This window comes from Microcaecilia unicolor, chromosome 11, assembly GCF_901765095.1.
Source record: "Microcaecilia unicolor chromosome 11, aMicUni1.1, whole genome shotgun sequence".
NCBI classification, from domain to species: Eukaryota; Metazoa; Chordata; class Amphibia; order Gymnophiona; family Siphonopidae; genus Microcaecilia; species Microcaecilia unicolor.
The window spans coordinates 189,216,209-189,235,086 of NC_044041.1; the positions used below are offsets into that span (position 1 = coordinate 189,216,209).

Genomic DNA, 18,878 nt, shown 5'->3' on the forward strand with positions numbered 1-18,878 from the left:
GGTGCTGCAGAATCTGTTCGGGGGTTTAGAACCCAACTCCACCCCCCTAGACCCATTTTTGTTCTGTTCCAGGCTGCTCTCCCAGTTAGTTGGTTATGGTTTCAGGTCAATCTATGTTATGTCCTCGCCGTTGTGAGGCCCAATTAACCAATGTTTGTTGTTTTGAGTGAACCTGGTTGCTAGGGATACCCCCACATGTGAGAACAAGCAGCCTGCTTGTCCTCGGAGAAAGCGCAGGTATTCTCCGAGGACAGCAGGCTGATTGTTCTCACAAACCCGCCCATCTCCCCTTTCAATTATGGGTCGAGGACGTCCTAGTGTTAGGCACGCCCAAGTCCCGCCTTCGCTAAGCCTGATACGCCCCCTTGAACTTTGGCCATCCCTGCGACGGAAAGCAGTTGGGGACGTCCAAAATTGGCTTTCGATCATACCGATTTGGACGACCCTGTGAGAAGGATGTCCACCTTCCGATCTGTGTCGAAAGATGGGCGCCCTTCCCTTTCGAAAATAAGCCCAATGGTGTCCCTGTCCCCAGAAAGCTTAAAATCAAAGTTTGCACCCGAAGCAATGGAGGGTTTACTGACTGCCCAAAATCTCAAGGAGCCATGGTGGGATTTGAACCAGGCTCCCCTGTTCTAAAAGGGTAACAGGAGAGGCAGAGGGAGGGGGACAGATAAGTGCTGGGTAAAAGAGAGACGGGAAAAACCAGTCTGTCAGGGAAAATAGATAGGAAAACAGAAGGAGGACTTGACATTACGTGGTGTTGCTCGTCGGCCATATTCAGGAGGCAAAAGGCAGACCAGCATACAGCGATTACTCATGGCCACTGAGCTGTACTTACCTCATACTGAGTGATCAGTCCATTGGGCTCTACCGGTTCCTCCCACTTCAGGAAAATCATATCTTCCAGTGGTGTGAAGGTGAGAGACTCGGAAGCAATTCCTCCGGGCACTGTAAAAAAAAAAAAAAAAAAACACACCAGAAATTCATTCTCAAAGAAGCACAACGTATAGTGAACGTGAGAGACTGAGATCATCGCCAACCTATCCTGGCACAGAAGTGAGATTCATTTCTCTCATGGCATCCACAAACTTAAACCGGCTGAATTGTGTCCTGTTTCCAGCACTGAATATCCAGGCACAAGACGGCCACCGGGAATTACCCGGATACCGCTGTTATTCAACAGCTATCCTAAAGTAATGAAAATTTATCTAGTTACTGCCAAATATTGACAATGATCGGGTGACACCCAGCCTTGCCCAGACTGTATCAGACTGGCACTAACCACCAGACAGTGTTGTTGTGGTTTGTCTGGATTTTCAGGAGCACAACCCAGTTATGTTGTAAGCAGCTGCCTTGAACATCTTTTGGAAAGGTGGGCTGAACATTCAAAACCTGGGGATAACTTGGTCAGCATTCCTTAATCAGTTGGAGTCCTTCCTACTGAGTGGAGGAGTGGCCTAGTGGTTAGTGCAGTGGAACACGGAATGTTGCTACTATTTGAGATTCTACACGGAATGTTGCTAGTGGAGGAGTGGCCTAGTGGTTAGAGCACCGGTCTTGCAATCCAGAGGTGGCCCGTTCAAATCCCACTGCTGCCTCTTGTGATCTTGGGCAAGTCACTTAACCTTCCATTGCCTCAGGTACAAACTTAGATTGTGAGCCCTCCTGGGACAGAGAAATATCCAAAGTACCTGAATGTAACTCACCTTGAGATTCTACATGGAATGTTGCTACTATAGGAGATTCTACATGGAATGTTAATGTTGCTATTCCACTAGCAACATTCCATGTAGAAGCCTGCCTTTGCAGATCAGCAGCGCAGGCTTCTATATGGAATGTTACTAGTGGAGGAGTAGCCTAGTGGTAAGTGCAGTGGAACGTGGAATGCTGCTACTATTTGAGATTCTACATGGAATGTTGCTAGTGGAGGAGTGGCCTAGTGGTTAGAGCACAGGTCTTGCATCCAGAAGTGGCCAGTTCAAATCCCACTGCCGCTCCTTGTGACCTTGGGCAAGTCACTTAACCCTCCATTGCCTCAGGTACAAACTTAGATTGTGAGCCCTCCTGGGACAGAGAAATATCCAGAGTACCTGAATGTGACTCCCCTTGAGCTACTACTGAAAAAGGTGTTAGCAAAATCTAAATAAATAAATATATGGAATGTTGCTACTATTGAAGATTCTACATGGAATGTTGCCACTTTTTGAGATTCTGGAATGTTGCTACTATTTGAGATTCTAGATGGAATGTTGCCAGTGGAGGAGTGGCCTAGTGATTAGAACACCGGTCATGCAATCCAGAGGTGGTCGGTTCAAATCCCACTGCTACTCCTTGTGATCTTGGGCAAGTCACTTAACCCTCCATTGCCTCAGGTACAAACTTAGATTGTGAGCCCTCCTGGGACAGAGAAATATCCAGAGTACCTGAATGTAACTCACTTTGAGCTACTACTGAAAAAGGTGTGAACAAAATCTAAAGAAATAAATACTGCTTAAGCAACAGTACATGCTGGGCACTTAATTCTCACCAAGTCATATACACAAGGTCATGGATGATAAGTGTAGCTGCAGGTACCAATGGTATCAATGGGTTTAGCTTTGAGACAGGCTTGATAAGACCACATGTCTCAAGTATCACAACAATGAAAAGAGACGGGAAGGCAGAAGAACTAGAGGACACAAACTACTACTACTACTTAACATTTCTAGAGCGCTACTAGGGTTACGCAGCGCTGTACAGTTTAACAAAGGACAGTCCCTGCTCAAAAGAGCTTACAATCTGAAGTGTCAAGTGGGGGCAGTCTAGATTTCTGAATAGAGGTAAAGTGGTTAGGTGCTGAAGGCGACATTGAAGAGGTGGGCTTTGAGCAGGGCTTTGAAGATGGGCAGGGAGGGGGCCTGACTTATGGGCTCAGGGAGTTTATTCCAGGCATGGGGTGAGGCGAGGCAGAAAGGGCGGAGCCTGAAGTTGGCGGTGGTGGAGAAGGGTACTGAAAGGAGGGATTTGTCTTGAGAGCGGAGGTTACGGGTAGGAACGTAGGGGGAGATGAGGGTAGAGAGGTAAGGAGGGGCTGCAGATCGAGTGCATTTGTAGGTTAAAAGGAGAAGCTTAAACTGTATGTGGTACCTGATCGGAAGCCAGTGAAGTGACTTGAGGAGAGGGGTGATATAACGGTCCTGGCGGAAGACAAACTGAGGTTGAAAGGGGGCAGACTCAGGAATAATGTCAGGAAATATTTTTTTCATAGAGAGGGTGGTAGATACCTGGAATGTCCTCCCACGGGAGGTGGTGGAAATGACAACAGTAACGGAATTCAAAAATGCGTGGGATAAACACAAAGGAATCCTGTTTAGAAGGAATGGATCCAAAGAAAATTAGCACACATTAGGAGGCAAACTTTTATGGTCTGTGATCCGATCGTGTCTGAACAGATTCAGCTTCAGAAGTTGGAGAACAAGGACAGTGCTGGGCAGACTTCTACGGTCTATACTCTGAAAATAACAAGGACAATTCTAGAGCAGGTATACATATGAAATATCACATACCAAATGTAATGAGTTTATCTTGTTGGGCAGACCGGATGGACCATACAGGTCTTTATCTACCATCATCTACTAAGATAATATGGCGCTCATTTTCAAATCGCTTAGACGTCTAAGTGCTTTGAAAATACGTGTAAGAGAAGGTTAGACTTTCTGGGAATCTCTACACAACTTTCTTTCCAACAAAGGCTTGACATCATTCAACTCACAAAGATTAATGCCATTCGCTTGTAGTGAATCTCTCCAGACAGATATATAAGAGCACAATAAGTAGAATCACCGGAAACCTGAAACCAGCTGCTCAAGCATTTCAGCTGTGGACAGCAAACTATACCTGGGAGAAAAGTGGAAGCTTATGAGCCACATTAACTGGCTGGCTGAAAATTTCCTTCCCTCAGGCTCAAAGTCCTGACTGTTAATTGCATGAGAAGCAGTGTTCTGGGAGGGCATGAGAAAGTATGGAGGAAAATAATTCCGGCAGACAGCATTTTCAAATCTAGTGCCTGCAGAAAATGCTAGTGCAAAACATCCACGGCTTACTTTCCATATGTTGATGCAAGTTTCAAAGTGCAAGCAAGCACGTGCGTCCTTTCATCCTAAGCACTGGTGCAAACCACAAAGGAGGGAATTCTGTAAACAGCGTCAAAAGTTGGTCGCCGAAAAAATTTGGTGCTGAGCACCATTCTATAAAGGGTACGCGCCTTATATAGCATAATGTTTAGCGCAGATCCCACGCCTAATTTTTGGGTGCTCGGCTTAACGCCTGCTAAAACCTGGTGTAAATGCTAGTGCTCAAGTTAGACGTGGTAAGGCACTGTTCTGTAATTCCACGTGTAATTTTTTGGAATGTCCCTGGCCACACCCACTTTTCAGGCACGCACTGTGAGTTAAGCACTGAGCTTTACAGAACAGCGTGCAGCCAGTTGTATGCAAATCCTAATTGAAGCCAATTAACTGCAATAATGGGTTGTTAGCGCCCAATTATTGTTATATAAGGGCTCATTAATCAATTAAGTTGCATGCACAAATTATGCACGCCCCCTGCCCCCAAATTTCAATGCGCAACTTTGGACAACATATATAGAATCCGGGGAAAAGAGTTTGAAAATGTTTCCGAACTTCAACCAGTTCTGGGTTGCGTTCTGATCGGATATTATGAACATTCTCAATCACTATGGGGCCCTTTTACTAAGCCGCGTAGGCGCCTAAGCGCGCCCAATGCGCACCAAATTGGAGTTACTGCCCTGTTACCACGTGGCTCTTGTGGCAATTTCAATTTTGCCGCAAATCCGCTACGCGCGTCTGGAAAATATTTTTGACACGTGTAGACCATTACCGGCCGGTTACCGCGCGAGACCTTATCGCTAGGTCAATGGCTTGCGGTAAGGTCTCAGACTCAAAATGGACTCACTGCAATTTTCATTTTGCCCGACGTCCATTTTCGTCAAAACATTTTTTTAAGTATTTTTTGTAGGTGCGCTAAAAAAAATAATTGTACGCACGCCCAAAACACACGTCTACACTACCGCAGGCCATTTTTCAGCGCACCTTAGTAAAAGGACCCCTGTGTTTGAGGCACGTCAGCTTCAGTCTCACAACAACCCCCCCACCCCACCCAAGAGTCAAGTCAGCTGCAAGTTGCTATACAGTGGATGCATGGTTAAAAAAAAAATTTAAATAAATACAAAGGCGCAAATCATATCTAAGCCACCATAAAAGATCTGTCAATTACCACAGCTGCAGTGAAAATATGTATCCAATTAAATGCGATAATCATACAAATTGATACCATGAGAATCAATAGTCACTCGTTTATAGTAGATCTTTCATAAGCTGGGTGATTATAACAAAAAGCCTAATAGGCTATTGCTTCTGAAAAGGCTCCTGTTCCTGAGCCAAGACACAAAGTCTAGCCTTTAACAGACCCTCTAATTTCAAGCAATTACGCCCACTTAAATTAAAAAAAAAAACGCCTGCAGTTAACAGAGAGGAAAGATAATGACTGGTATATCAGGTCCAGAGATATTATTAGCAGTCCTTGCTTCAGCCTTCCCAAAATCATCTGTTTGTAAATAACTTGAGTTTGTACAGTCAGCGACCCCATGCTTCAAAGGAATCCTCTTGACCAACTGTTCTCTTTCTGTGTCTCCCCAGAGTATCTTGAATCTAAAGAGAAAAGCAAGCCGCTTAGGGATGGGGTTGGATGGCGAGGTTGATGAGCGGAGGAGCAATCTAAGAGGATTAGAGCAGAAGGCTGACCATCAGGAAAGCTTAAGTACATAAGTAATGCCATCCTGGGAAAAGACCAAAGGTCCATCGAGCCCAACATCCTGTCCCCGACAGCGGCCAATCCAGGTCAAGGGTACCTGGCAAGCTACCCAAACGTAAAAACATTTTATATAAGTTATTCCCGAAATTGTGGATTTTTCCCAAGTCCATTTAGTAGCAGTCTTTGGACTTGTCCTTTAGGAAACCGTCCAACCCCTTTTTAAACTCTGCCAAGCTAACCGCCTTCACTACGTTCTCTGGCAACGAATTCCAGAGTTTAATTATGCGTTGGGTGAAGAAAGTTTTTCTCCTATTTGTTTTAAATTTACTACACTGTAGTTTCATCGCATGCCCCCTAGTCCTAGTATTTTTTGGAAAGCGTGAACAAACGCTTCACATCCACCTGTTCCACTCCACTCATTATTTTATATACCTCTATCATGTCTCCCCTCAGCCGTTTCTTCTCCAAGCTGAAAAGCCCTAGCCTCCTTAGTCTTTCTTCATAGGGAAGTCGTCCCATCCCCGCTATCATTTTTGTCGCCCTTCGCTGCACCTTTTCCAATTCTACTATATCTTTCTTGAGATGCGGCGACCAGAAATGAACACAATACTAAAGGTGCGGTCACACCATGGAGCGATACAACGGCATTATAACATCCTCACATCTGTTCTCCATACCTTTCCTAATAATACCTAACATTCAAATCTCACTACAGCTCCTTGTGATCTTGGGAAAGTCACTTAACCCTCCACTGCTTCAGGTACAAACTGAGGGGTCCTTGAACTGGGGTAGACGCGTGTATTGGAAGCACCCAGGTCCATTTTTCAGCGCACCTGCAAAAAGGCCTTTTTGGGGGGGGGGGGGGGGGGGCTGAAAATGGACGTGCGGCAAAATGAAAATTGGTGAAAATCCATTTTGGGCCTGAAACCTTACCGCCACCCATTCACTTAGTGGTAAGGTCTCACTGGTTAACCGAGCGGTAATCGTCAGCGAGCGAACAATGCCGATTACTGCCCAGTTAGTGCCGCACGCCGGAAAATAAAATATATTTTCCAGCGCGTAGTGGGCACGCGTAAAAAAAAAATTACTTCCCAGGCCACACAGTAGCCTGGCGGTAGTTCCAAATTGGCGCACATTGGGCGCACGTAGGCGCCTATGCAGCTTAGTAAAATGGCCCCTTAGGGCCCCGTTTAATAAGCTGCGCTAGAGGCGTGCCAGTGTTTTTACCACACGATAAGCATTAGCATGCACTAAACGTGTAGATGGCCATACTTCTATGGGCGTCTACACGTGACGGTTAGCGCGCCCTAATTTCTCGCACATTCTAAAAATGCTACTGCACCTTAGTAAACAGGACCCTTAGACTGTAAGGCCTCTGGGGACAGGAAAACATCTGCTCTAGTTGAATGTAACTCATCTTGGGCTACTACGGAAAAAGGAGCGAGCTAAACCCCAAATTTCTTCCCCGTCCCTTAGCTCCATAGGGGAGATTGAGTGAGCCCTCTCAATTTCTCCCTCCCCTGTTTTGTGAACACCTTCGGGGTGAGAAGGTAAAAACTGTCCTCCATCTCCTGTCTTTCCCCACCCCCCTGGGGCTGCTCATGCCAACCACAGAAGATGGCTGTCTGATTCAAAACTAAACCAGGAATGGGCTCTGTTACCCTTTTAAAGACACTTCTAAGCACCCTGTGCCTGCCAGTAGATTAGACTCCTTTGCAGTTCATATGTAAATCACTCTTTTCTGCTTCCTAGGATACAGCAGTGACATAGGTTAATTAGTGCCTGGTCCCGACAAACTGTGAGAGGAATGCAACAGCAGAATTCAAGCCAACATGTGTCAAAGTCCCTCCTCCCTAAACAAACACTGATTTTTGTTAGTTTAACAGTATGAGGTATATTTTCCCAAGCACTTAGACTTACAAAGTTACACAGTAACCTATGGAACTTTGTAATTCTTAAGTGCTTGTACAGTCATGCTTGAATGTTTTCACTTATATACACTGTCAGCTAGCACATTTGCTTATTTCCGATCTGACGAAGAAGGGCAACCTTCGAAAGCTAATCAAGAAATGTATTAAGTTATGTCCAATAAAAAAGGTATCATCTTATTTTCTTTTCCATGTTTTATTTTGTTTGATTTCTATTGATAACCTTAAGAGTGGACTAACACGGCTACCACACTCCTCTACTTAAGTGCTTTGAAAATATGCCCCCTGTGTCACAGGCTATTGTGCTATGTTAACCTTTGACACCACCCCATGTCTCCTACAGGGTTACATGCAATTACAAGACATGGGCAAATCAATTTCAATACAGTTGTAATATATATTACAGACAATCTATTACCACAACTATGACTGATTGCAAAATCTATATTCCAAACTACACAATTTATATTAAAATCTTATGAAAATATAAAATCACGATAGTGCTGTTACCCACATCTCAAACATATATTGCCACTAGACATATAACATCCAAACAACCTTTACAATAATGCAAAGATAGCCCGCAACCCTTCCGCTCAACACAGCAGTTAAAAGTGTTAATAAGAAACGATGAACAATAAGAACAATGTACTTATCTCAAAAATCCGCCAGCAACTTCTCCGGCGAAATCCATGTTGCTCCGCACCAAACTGATGCGGTGCAACCGTTACGTGACCAAAAGATGATTCATAGTCAATGGTCCATAATCAATATATCCAACTGGTGAGTCACTTTTAAAACAGTAACAATCCCCAAAGTGCCATATGCAGTCGGGCGCCATGGCATCCTCCTAAATGCAACCAGGGCAATAATATTGACACCAGCCCGTCTTCAAAATTTACCGAACCCACCTACACGGTTAAATCCGCCAGCAACTTCTCCGGCGAAATCCATGTTGCTCCGCACCAAACTGATGCGGTGCAACCGTTACGTGACCAAAAGATGATTCATAGTCAATGGTCCATAATCAATATATCCAACTGGCGAGTCACTTTCAAATTAGTAACAATCCCCAAAGTGCCGTATACAGTCGGGCGCCACAGCATCCTCCTAAATGCAACCAGGGCAATAATATTGACACCAGCCCGTCTTCAATATTTACCAAACCCACCTACAGGGTTACATGAGATGGTACCTAAGACATCTCTCTATGATATCTTTGGAAACTTGAGGTTCACAGCTTCAAATTCAACCTAGGAAGGGACTGTCCTGCCGCCATTCACCCTTCCAAGGTAATTAAAACGTTTATTGTGGGTGGGCAGGAATTGTGTTCATTCACTGCAATGTGTTTAGCACAACTTGTCATCTACATTGGGAAACATCCGATTACCCGATAATAGGAAATTTCCATCCACCTGGTTCCATGCCTGGGTCTAAGCAAGTTCTTCATGTAGAGGGAAAAGGGGAAAAGGAAAGGGAAATGGGACTTGATATACCGCCTCTCTGTGGTATTTTGCAACTACATTCAAAGCGGTTTACATATATACAGGTACTTATTTTGTACCTGGGGCAATGGAGGGTTAAGTAGCTTGTCCGCAGTCACAAGGAGCTGCAATGGGAATTGAACTCAGTTCCTCAGGATCAAAGTCCACTGCACTAGGTTACTCCTCCACTAGCAACATTCCATGTAGAATCTCTAATAGTAGCAACATTCCATGTAGAATCTCTAATAGCAGCAACATTCCATGTAGAATCTCTAATAGCAGCAACATTCCATGTTCCACTGCATTAACCACTAGGCCACTTCTCCACTAGCAACATTCCATGTAGAATCTCTAATAGTAGCAACATTCCATGTAGAATCTCAAATAGCAGGAACATTCCATGTAGAATCTCAAATAGCAACAACATTCCATGTAGAATCTCAAATAGCAGCAACATTCCATGTTCCACTGCACTAACCACTAGGCCACTCCTCCACTAGCAACATACCATCTAGAATCTCTAATAGTAGCAACATTCCATGTAGAATCTCAAATAGCAGCAACATTTCACGTTCCACTGCACTAACCACTAGGCTACTCCTCCACTATTGGCAGACTTTACAGACATTACTACACAGCGTGGCTCTGTCCAAATAATAAACTATAAAACACTATTTTAAAAAGCTGATACAATGAACATTATACACGGTAACCATTGGAGGGTCCTGCCAAATGGCAAAAGACAATTAATGCGAAGAAGTGCAAAGTGATGCATGCAGAAAAAGGAGCCCAAACTATAGCTGTGTGATGCAAGTTTCCACATTAGGAGTCGCCTCCCAGGAAAAAGATCTAGGTGTCATCGTTGATGATACATTGAAACCCTCTGCTCGGTGTGCAAATAAAAGCAAAACAAGAAAATAAGAAAGCCCATAAAATGTTAGGAATTATTAGTCAAGGAATAGGAAAGAAAAATGAGAATAATGCTTTCGTATCGCTCCATGGTGCGACTGCATCTCGAATACTGTGTGAAATTCTGGTCATCACATTACAAAAGAAGATATAGCAGAATTAGAAAGGCAGCGAGAAAGGTAACGAAAAGGATAAAGGGGATGGGATGACTTCCATGTGAGGAAAGGCTAAAGTGGTTAGGGCTCTTCAGCTTGGCGAACAGACGGCTGAAGGAAGATATGTTAAAGCAGAGTGGAGTGGAGTGGGTAGATGTAAATATGCCTGGTTTACTCTTTCCAAAAATACTAGGACTAGGGAGCATGCAATGAAGATCATAAGAATAGCCATACTGGGCCAGACCAATGGTCCATCTAGCCCAGTATCCCTCTTCCAGTAGTGGTCAATCCAGGTCACAAGTACCTGGCAGAAATCCAATTAGTAGCAGCATTTCATGCTACTAATCCCAGGGCAAGCAGTGGCTTCCCCATGTTTATCTCAGTAACAGAGACTATGGGCCTTTCTTCCAGGAACTTGTCCAAACCTTTTTTAAACCCAGATATACCAACTGCTGTTACCACGTCTTCCAGTAACGAGTTCCAGAATTTAACTAACTATCTGTTGAGTGAAAAAAAATATTGCCTCCTTTTTGATTTAAGCAGTAAATTTAAAACATATTAGAGAAAATTTGTTCACTCGATATGTAATTAAACTCTGGAATTTGTTGCAATTAGCTTAGCAGGGTTTAAAAACAAAAGGTCTGGATAATTTCCTAAAAGAAAAGTCCATAAGTCGTTATTAAGCTGGAATTGGGAAAATCCACTTATTTCTAAGATAAGCAGCATAAAATTTGTTTTACTTGAGATCTTGCCAGGTACTTGTGGCCTGGATTGGAAACAGAATACTGGACTTGATGGACCTTCCTTCCGTCTGTCCCGGTACAGCAATGCTTATGTTTTTATCATGTTTTCAACTCTGTACATTCCTGCCTCCCCCTGCCTCTGTTTGGTCCTGACCCTTGCATTGGCAGCGAGACGAAGGCTGGCTGGTGTAACCTCAATCGTTCTGGTTTTGGAATCAAGAGTGACACAGTGAAAGATAACAACCCAGAGAATGCTGCGCCATTCCCCATCATGCAAATACCCTAATTATTTACACTGGGATTTGCAAGTTAATTTAACAGCAGGCGCAGCACAGTACACATGTAAATAAGACACTTATTGAATTTGTGAATCACTAGCAAAGCCTCTGGGACTTCCATGTTTTATGATGAATATGATACAGTGTCTGTCTGTGAAGCAGTTTCATTCAACTGCAAATGTTACCGGCCTTTCTTTATGGCTCCAAGAGCTGAGGCTGGCCTGAGCTTTCAAAAGGTTCCCGAGTTTCATCTCCAATAAGGGGTGGGTTACGAGCCCTTCCATCAAGAAGCAAAACCTACAAGAATGGACAGTTGTAGACAAACTACTGCATACAGGGATTGAATATTAGGGGAAAAGCCATAAAAGGAAAGAATTGGGGGAGGGGGGAAGAAGGGGAGGGAGGAGGGGGAGGGATAGGTGACAATGATTTAACGCTATGATACCTGTGGGCAAAGAACACACAGAGTTTGTATAATTGTAGCTCTTTAGGCTGTTTTCAAGAAAAGCTGTGTTATTGTTGATTCTGTTGAGTTCCTTCTATCTTGCTGCTCCCTATGCCTGGAATAGACTCCCTGAGCCAGTACGTCAGGCTCAGTCTCTGGCTGTCTTCAAGTCTAGGCTTAAAGCCCACCTCTTTGCTACTGCTTTCTACTCCTAGCCATGACTCTCTTACTCAACACCCTCACTTATCACCCCTACCACTGCAATTCCCCACCCCTAGCTGTCTGTTCGTCTGTCCAATTTAGATTGTAAGCTCTGTTGAGCAGGGACTGTCTTTTCATGTTAATTTGTACAGCGCTGCGTAAGTCTAGTAGCGCTATAGAAATGTTTAATAGTAGTAGTAGTAGTAATGTGTACTGTTATTGGAAAACTGAATAAAAACAGTTAAATACAAAAAAAAAAGAAGCAAAACCTAATTGCTTTACTCTCGTTTCATCGGGACGGAAAGTTTCCTATACACTACAAATAACGAGCACCCCGGACACCAAGCAAGTGGATTACAAAACGCTCCTCAAGGCTTCCCTGCTTCTTTATTTTAATGGAAAAAAAAACCAATACCTCCTCTCCTTAAAGGCAGTTACAAGAAACACAGTTTTGGGGGGAGCTGGGGGGAGGTGCTGCTGAGGTGATTCATTACATGAGACAGACCCTGAGGAACAACGTGGAACATGTGCGCCTCCGTCCCCATCCCTGCATCAGGGCCATACAAATAGGACGCAGCTTCTTCCCTCGCCAGTGCTAGGAACCATGAGCCTAGCGTATCTCTGCTTTAATCAGGGGCGTAGCCAGACGACAGATTTTGGGTGGGCCTGGGCAAGAAGTGTTCTCCCTCCCCCCCCAACACGAAAAAAATATCTCAGCTGGCGGGATAACACTTCTTTCCACCTTGGCAGTCTGAAGCAGGCTTACGCTGAAAACTGAGCATGTGAGGGTGCCAGTATCATGGAGAGTAGCGTTTTCGTTACCATCAGGGGGAAGTCTTCAGCTGGCGGAGCTTGGGATCCCCACCAGCTACTGCTAAACATGTGCTATTGATGGGTGGGCCTGAGCCCTAAATGGGTAGGCCCCGGCCCACCCAGGCCCACCTGTGGCTACACCACTGGTTTTAATCATGATGCGTGTTCTTTTGCACACACAGCCGTGGCATAGCCCCAGGTGGGCACAGGCCCACCTAGAATTGGCGCATCTCTGATGTGGCTGACGGGGTTCCCTAAGCCCCATCAGCTGAAGCCCCGGCATGTAACAACCATGCTTAAAAAACTGCACAGTCAAATTAGAAAAGGTGCAGAGAAGGGCGACAAAAATGATAAAGGGGATGGGACGACTTCCCTATGAGGAAAGGCTAAAGCTGCTAGAGCTCTTCAGCTTGGAGAAAAGACGGCCGAGGGGAGATATGATAGAGGTCTATAAAATAATGAGAGGAACGGGTAGACTTGAATCCCTTGTTTACTCTTTCCAAAAATACTAGGACTAGGGGGCACGCGATGAAGCTACAAAGTAGTAAATTTAAAATGAATTGGAGAAAATCTTTCTTCACTTAATGTGTAATTCAACTCTGGAATTTGTTGCCAGAGAATGTAGTAAAAGCAGTTAGCTTAGCAGGGTTTAAAAAAGATTTGGATGGCTTCCTAAAGGAAAAGTCCATAGACCATTATTAAGACGGACTTACGGAAAATCCACTGCTTATTTCTAGGACATCAAATTGGACAGAAGTAGAGCTACTGTTTAGAGTAATGCCCACCTCTGTAGTGCCAATCCTCCACTAGCAACATTCTGTGTAGAATCTCAAATATTTATTTATTTATTTGGATTTTGCTCACACCTTTTTCAGTAGTAGCTCAAGGTGAGTTACATTCAAGTACACTGGATATTTCTCTGTCCCAGGAGGGCTCACAATCTAAGTTTGTACCTGAGGCATATGTCAGCCATATTCTGTAAGTTACATGTGTAAGTGGGAGCCCCTCCCTGTCCTGCCCTGGAATACATCCCCCTTTGCACGTACAAGTAGCACTCAGACAGAATACCAGTGTACATGTTATTATTTCAAATATTAAAGGGCATAATGCATGTGTAGCTAAGCACCTAAGGTGTCCTTTTAACTCAGGTGCACTGAAAAATGGCCTGCAGTAGTGCAGACGTGTGTTTTTGGGTGCGCGCAGAATCATTTTTTTAGCGCACCTGGAAAAAAATGACGTTTTAAAAGATTTTTGTCGAAAATGGACGTGCGGCAAAATGAAAATTGGGTCTGAGACCTTACCGTCAGCCACTGACCTAGCGGTAAAGTCTCACGCGGTAACCGGGCGGTAATGATCTACGCGCGTAGCTGACGGGCGCCAGAAAATAAATATATATTTTTCAGATGCGCATAGCGGACACGCACCAATAATGAACTTACCACAAGGGCCAACACGGTAGCCAGGCGGTAACTTGGAACTGGTACGCCTAGGCGCTTACGTGGCTTAGTAACAGGGACCCTAAGTTAGAGACTTGCTTCATTTTTAATAACCCTTTAATGTCCAGTGTTCCCATCAATCTGTTCCCATATGGCTTATTACGGGAACACTGGACACTAAAGGGTCTGGATGCTCCTGGAATTTCTTGTGGATCCATCTTCTCTGGTGTGAGTGCGCTAGAAAGGAGTTACCTACAATTTCTTCACAGACATTTTCTTTTTAATTTAAATAACAAAATAACATACTGAGATCTTGAATGACAAATGAAACACATGAGATCAGAAACGAATGGAAAATAATTAAAAGGCTAGGTGTAATCTTACTTCTTTGTCTTATTTTATAATCATTTCTAATCTCATATGCCTCATTTCTCACTCAAGATCTTCTTAATAAATCTATTATAATTGCGTAAATAGAGAAAACAAGGAAGAAATTTTAAGAAACAAGCAGCAGAAGATGCCGTTTCGATTTAACTCCGTGCATTTGTGATAAACTTTAAAGAGCTAAGCACCCTTCATCGTGGGCTCCTTTTACTACGGTGTGCCGAAAAATGGCTTGCCCTGATATAGACGCGTGTATTGGATGCGCGCAGGTTCATTTTTCAGTGCACCTGCAAAAAAGGCCTTTTTTGGGGGGGGGGGGGTGGGAGCGAAAATGGACGTGCGGCAAAATAAAAATCAGCGTGCGTCCATTTTGGACCTGAGACCTTACCGCCACCCATCCTGCTGATTTAGCGGTAAGGTCTCACGCATTTACCGGGCGGTAATCGTCAGCACGCGTACAATGTCGATTACCACTCGGTTAGAGCCGGAACGCGTAGTGGGAGCGCATAAAAAATGAGATTACCGCCCGGGCCACACGGTAGCCGGGCGGTAGTTCTGAATTGGCACTCGTAGGCGTAGGGCCCCCAATTCTGTGCAGAAGGAGGGACAAAGAGGTGAAGCAATCAGAGCTCTCGGAAACTCATTTGTAGTAAATCTAATCCAATAAAAAGCCTCACCTGCAAGCTGCATGAGTCAAGTACAGAGGATGTCTGAAGGACAGGTTGGTAAGGATGGGCAGACTAGATAGGCCGTACGGCACTGTGTCTCCACTTACCATCTTCATCCGTCTGGAAGATCACCTCCTTGCCTTCCTTCCGCCCCTCGGGATTCGACAGGATGAGTTTGACGTGCACGTTCTTGTAAGGTAGCAGGTTCTTGATGGTGTATCGGTTCAGGATCCGTTCCAGCTTCACACATTCCCGGAAGGTCTGGTTGTGGCTGTTGCCCACGGAGTAGCGGTAACAGAGTGAGATGGTGTAGGTGTGGCAGCGGGTCAGATTGTAGCCCAGGGGCTCCCACTGGAGCGTCAGCTGCCGCGGCTGGATCTCAGAGAAGGCAAGGCCTTTGGGGGCTCTCATCGGTTCTTTTGGAAACACACCAAAAATAAAAGAGAAAGCAACAAGGTTATACCACAAAATCTAATACAGAAAAAAAAGATCCTTCTGAACAGCTATTGCTGTTATAAAATATTGAAATTAGTCATTAATGAACTGGGACATTCTCACACCTAATTTCAAAGCAGCTTTAAAAAGAGGAAGTCATATAATTCCCACTCACACCACCACCACCGCTAACGCCAGGGGCGCAGCGAGACCTCGATGGGAGGGGGGAGCAGAGCCCAAAGTGTGTGTGGGGGGCACACTTTGGCCCACCTCCCCGCCACCCCCCCCCCTGCCGCCGCTGCACGAAGTACCTTGGCTGGCGGGGGTCTCCAACCCCTCCCAGCTGAAGCGTTTGTCCCACATTAGTCTCGCATTGCCTACCCCGCTCTGTTCTCAGTCGTGCCGTGCATGCTTGCTTTTTAATTGAAACTGAGCATATGCAAATTGTTGCACATGCTCAGTTTCACTAAAACGAGCATGCACAGTGCAACTGAGAAGAGCAGGGTAGGCAACGCAGCGAGACCAGCGCAGGACAGACGCTAGTGGGGGTTGGGGATCCCCGCCAGCCAAACTGGGGGGGGGAGCAGAGCCATTTGGGGGGCCCAGGCCCCTGTGGCCCCTCGTAGCTACGTCACTGACCACCACTGCTGACTTCAAACCTGTGAAGCAGCCTCAGTAGCATGGTACCTTCTGACAAATATTCAAAATGATTTAAATCGCTTGTTAAAAATCACATGTTCACGGCTATCCAGTCATTTTCAACAGCACTTAACCGGTTGTCTTTGCTGAAAAAGGCCGGTTAGCGCTGAACTGAAAAGCGTCTAACTTGTAAGGTTTCCAGGAGCAGAGTTGGGTTAAGTACCGATATTCGGCTCCTTACTGCTTAAGTAAACCGCTTATGTCAAGCGGTATAAATAGCAGTCTTATCTTTAAGCGGTTTGGCTTAAGAAGTCAAGGGCTGAATCTTGACTTACTTGACTATATATTAGCCGGCTCAAAAACACCTCCAGATATTCAATGCCAAAGTCGGACAGGGACTAACATTGACTACCCAGGAATAATAACTGTGGTGGGAAGCAAATTCGGCTCACCTACAGTCAGTTGAATATCAAGGGGGGTGGGGCTTGTCTTTGGGTCTGGCGTCTCACTCCTGCTGTTTTGGGTTTCCAGTTCATTCTGAACCATATTCTACTGGGCTATGGTACCAAAAGGCTTCCTACACAGTTGTAAATGGGGTTACTCTAACTTTATTTTTAATTAATTTTTATTAAACAAAGGTGAGCGGCGTTAAGGCTACAAGTCAATGTAAACTGATCCAATAGCCATAAAAAGTGAAACTATTCATTACAGCATAGAACAAGGATTAACAGATGAAATGAAACAATCACCCTCCCCCCTTCTACCTACCACCCTACCAGGGGCGTAGCCAGCCTTCCGTGGGTGAGCGGTCCAGAGCCCGGGGGGAGGGGGCACATTTTAGCCCTCCCCCGGCGGCGCCCCCCCACTGCCGACATTGCCGCCCCCCCCTCCCGCCGCGAACCCGCCGCCGCTGCAGCCTACCTTTACTTTTGCTGGCGGGGGATCCCACTCCCCGCCAGCCGACGTCTTCTTCTCAGTCGCTTCCTGCTCTTCAATTTGTTTGCTGACGTCCTGCACGTACAATTACGTGTGCAGGACGTCAGCAAACAAATTGAAGAGCAGGAAGGACTGAGAAGACGTCGGCTGGCGGGGAGTGGGATCCCCCGTCAGCAAAAGTAAAGGTAGGCGGCGGCAGGGGCGGGTTCGCCGGTAGGGGGGTCCTGGGGTGAATCTGCGGGGGCCCCGGCCCCCTCAAGCCCCACGTAGCTACGCCACTGCCTATCACTCCTCTAAATAACAGAAATACAAGCCATCTTCCAGCGGGATTCCTCTATATTCTAATCACCACTCATGCCAAACAGCTCCCCTAGTTGACCCAACCACTGCAGTCGAAACAAACAGGAGATGATCAACTACAGAAGCAAAACAAACAACCAAAAAGCAGCAACCAAGGAAGGACAAACACAGCAAGAGTTTATCCAAATGTCAACTTAATCAGGACCCAAGCTGGCCAAGTTTTAGAAAAACTTCGTCAGGGGTCACATAGGTTTCCATAATACAGTCACAGATTCAAAACATGTACTGTGGAAACCCATGTAACCCCTGACGAAGGCTTTTCTAAAACTTGGACAGATTGGGTCCTGTTTCCATTAAAGTTGACATTTGGATAAACTCTTGCTGTTTTGGACCTTCCTAGGATCGCTGCTGCTCTTTGGTTGACTGTCTGCAGTGCCAGTCTTTGACCAGGGGCCACAAAGTTCAGTTCCCTCCACCGCGTGATAACTACAACTCTCTTCCCCACAGGGACCCTAGAAGCCTCCGTAGCATCACCAGCCAGCCAGGGCAGCAGACCAGTGACTCCAATTTTTTTTTTTAATGTAATGTTTTATTTAGGAAGATTCACAACTTGCTGGACTCTAGTAATTGCACTTCAATTCCTTGCCTTCTCAACCAGAGTGCCACGGTATTGCCAGCAAGCCTTCAGGCTTGATCCGATGTGCCAGGGAAAAGTCAGCACTACCTGATGCTTAGGTGTAACCTAGAATGTGGGCTCTACCCTCAGCACCTTGCAGCAACAAGACAGTGGGGGGCTCTTCAGTATGCAGGAGTAGAGAATGACATGGGGACCAGCAGTAACCGTGGAGAAGGGGGCGGGGAGAGATCCCACGGGAATGGGGACAAACGCTGTCCCGATGTCACTTTCTACTTTGAAGCCTGTTAATGAACTGGACTGTTATTTATGTTTGATTGATGCAGACGACAATATTTTTATTTTTTGAAAAAACAAGCAAGCATGCAGGCCACAGCTAGCAAAGTTTGCACGAGGGATCCTGTACATCTTCTATTGCAGGAGGGACTGTGGAAGACAGGAGAGTTAGACTGAATCCTGAGATTGTTGATGACTTCTTATTCATCCACAGATTTAAAAAATCATAACAGTGCTTCACAGGGCATATTTCTCCCCTCTAGGGCATACGGAACGGGTTGTATTTTGTACCCCTGAACAATTTTAACAAGGTGGATTAGGATTCCTTGGGGTAGTAGAAGTTGGCTATTGTCGGGGTTGGAAGGGTAGAGGGTGGTGGTGGGAGGGTTATTATAGCTGC

General features: G+C 45.3%; 1 protein-coding gene across 2 annotated transcripts in view; it reads right to left on the reverse strand.

The window, feature by feature from the left end:
- PTPRU (protein tyrosine phosphatase receptor type U) overlaps positions 1 to 18,878 on the reverse strand; it is a 559,392-nt gene that overhangs the window by 201,405 nt on the left and 339,109 nt on the right. For both annotated transcript variants that reach the window (XM_030217348.1, XM_030217349.1), the window contains exons 8-9: positions 15,366 to 15,674; positions 842 to 951 (exon numbers count right to left, since the gene is read on the reverse strand). In XM_030217348.1, the coding sequence (XP_030073208.1) occupies positions 842 to 951; positions 15,366 to 15,674 (419 nt within the window). The remainder of the gene's footprint in view (positions 1 to 841; positions 952 to 15,365; positions 15,675 to 18,878) is intronic.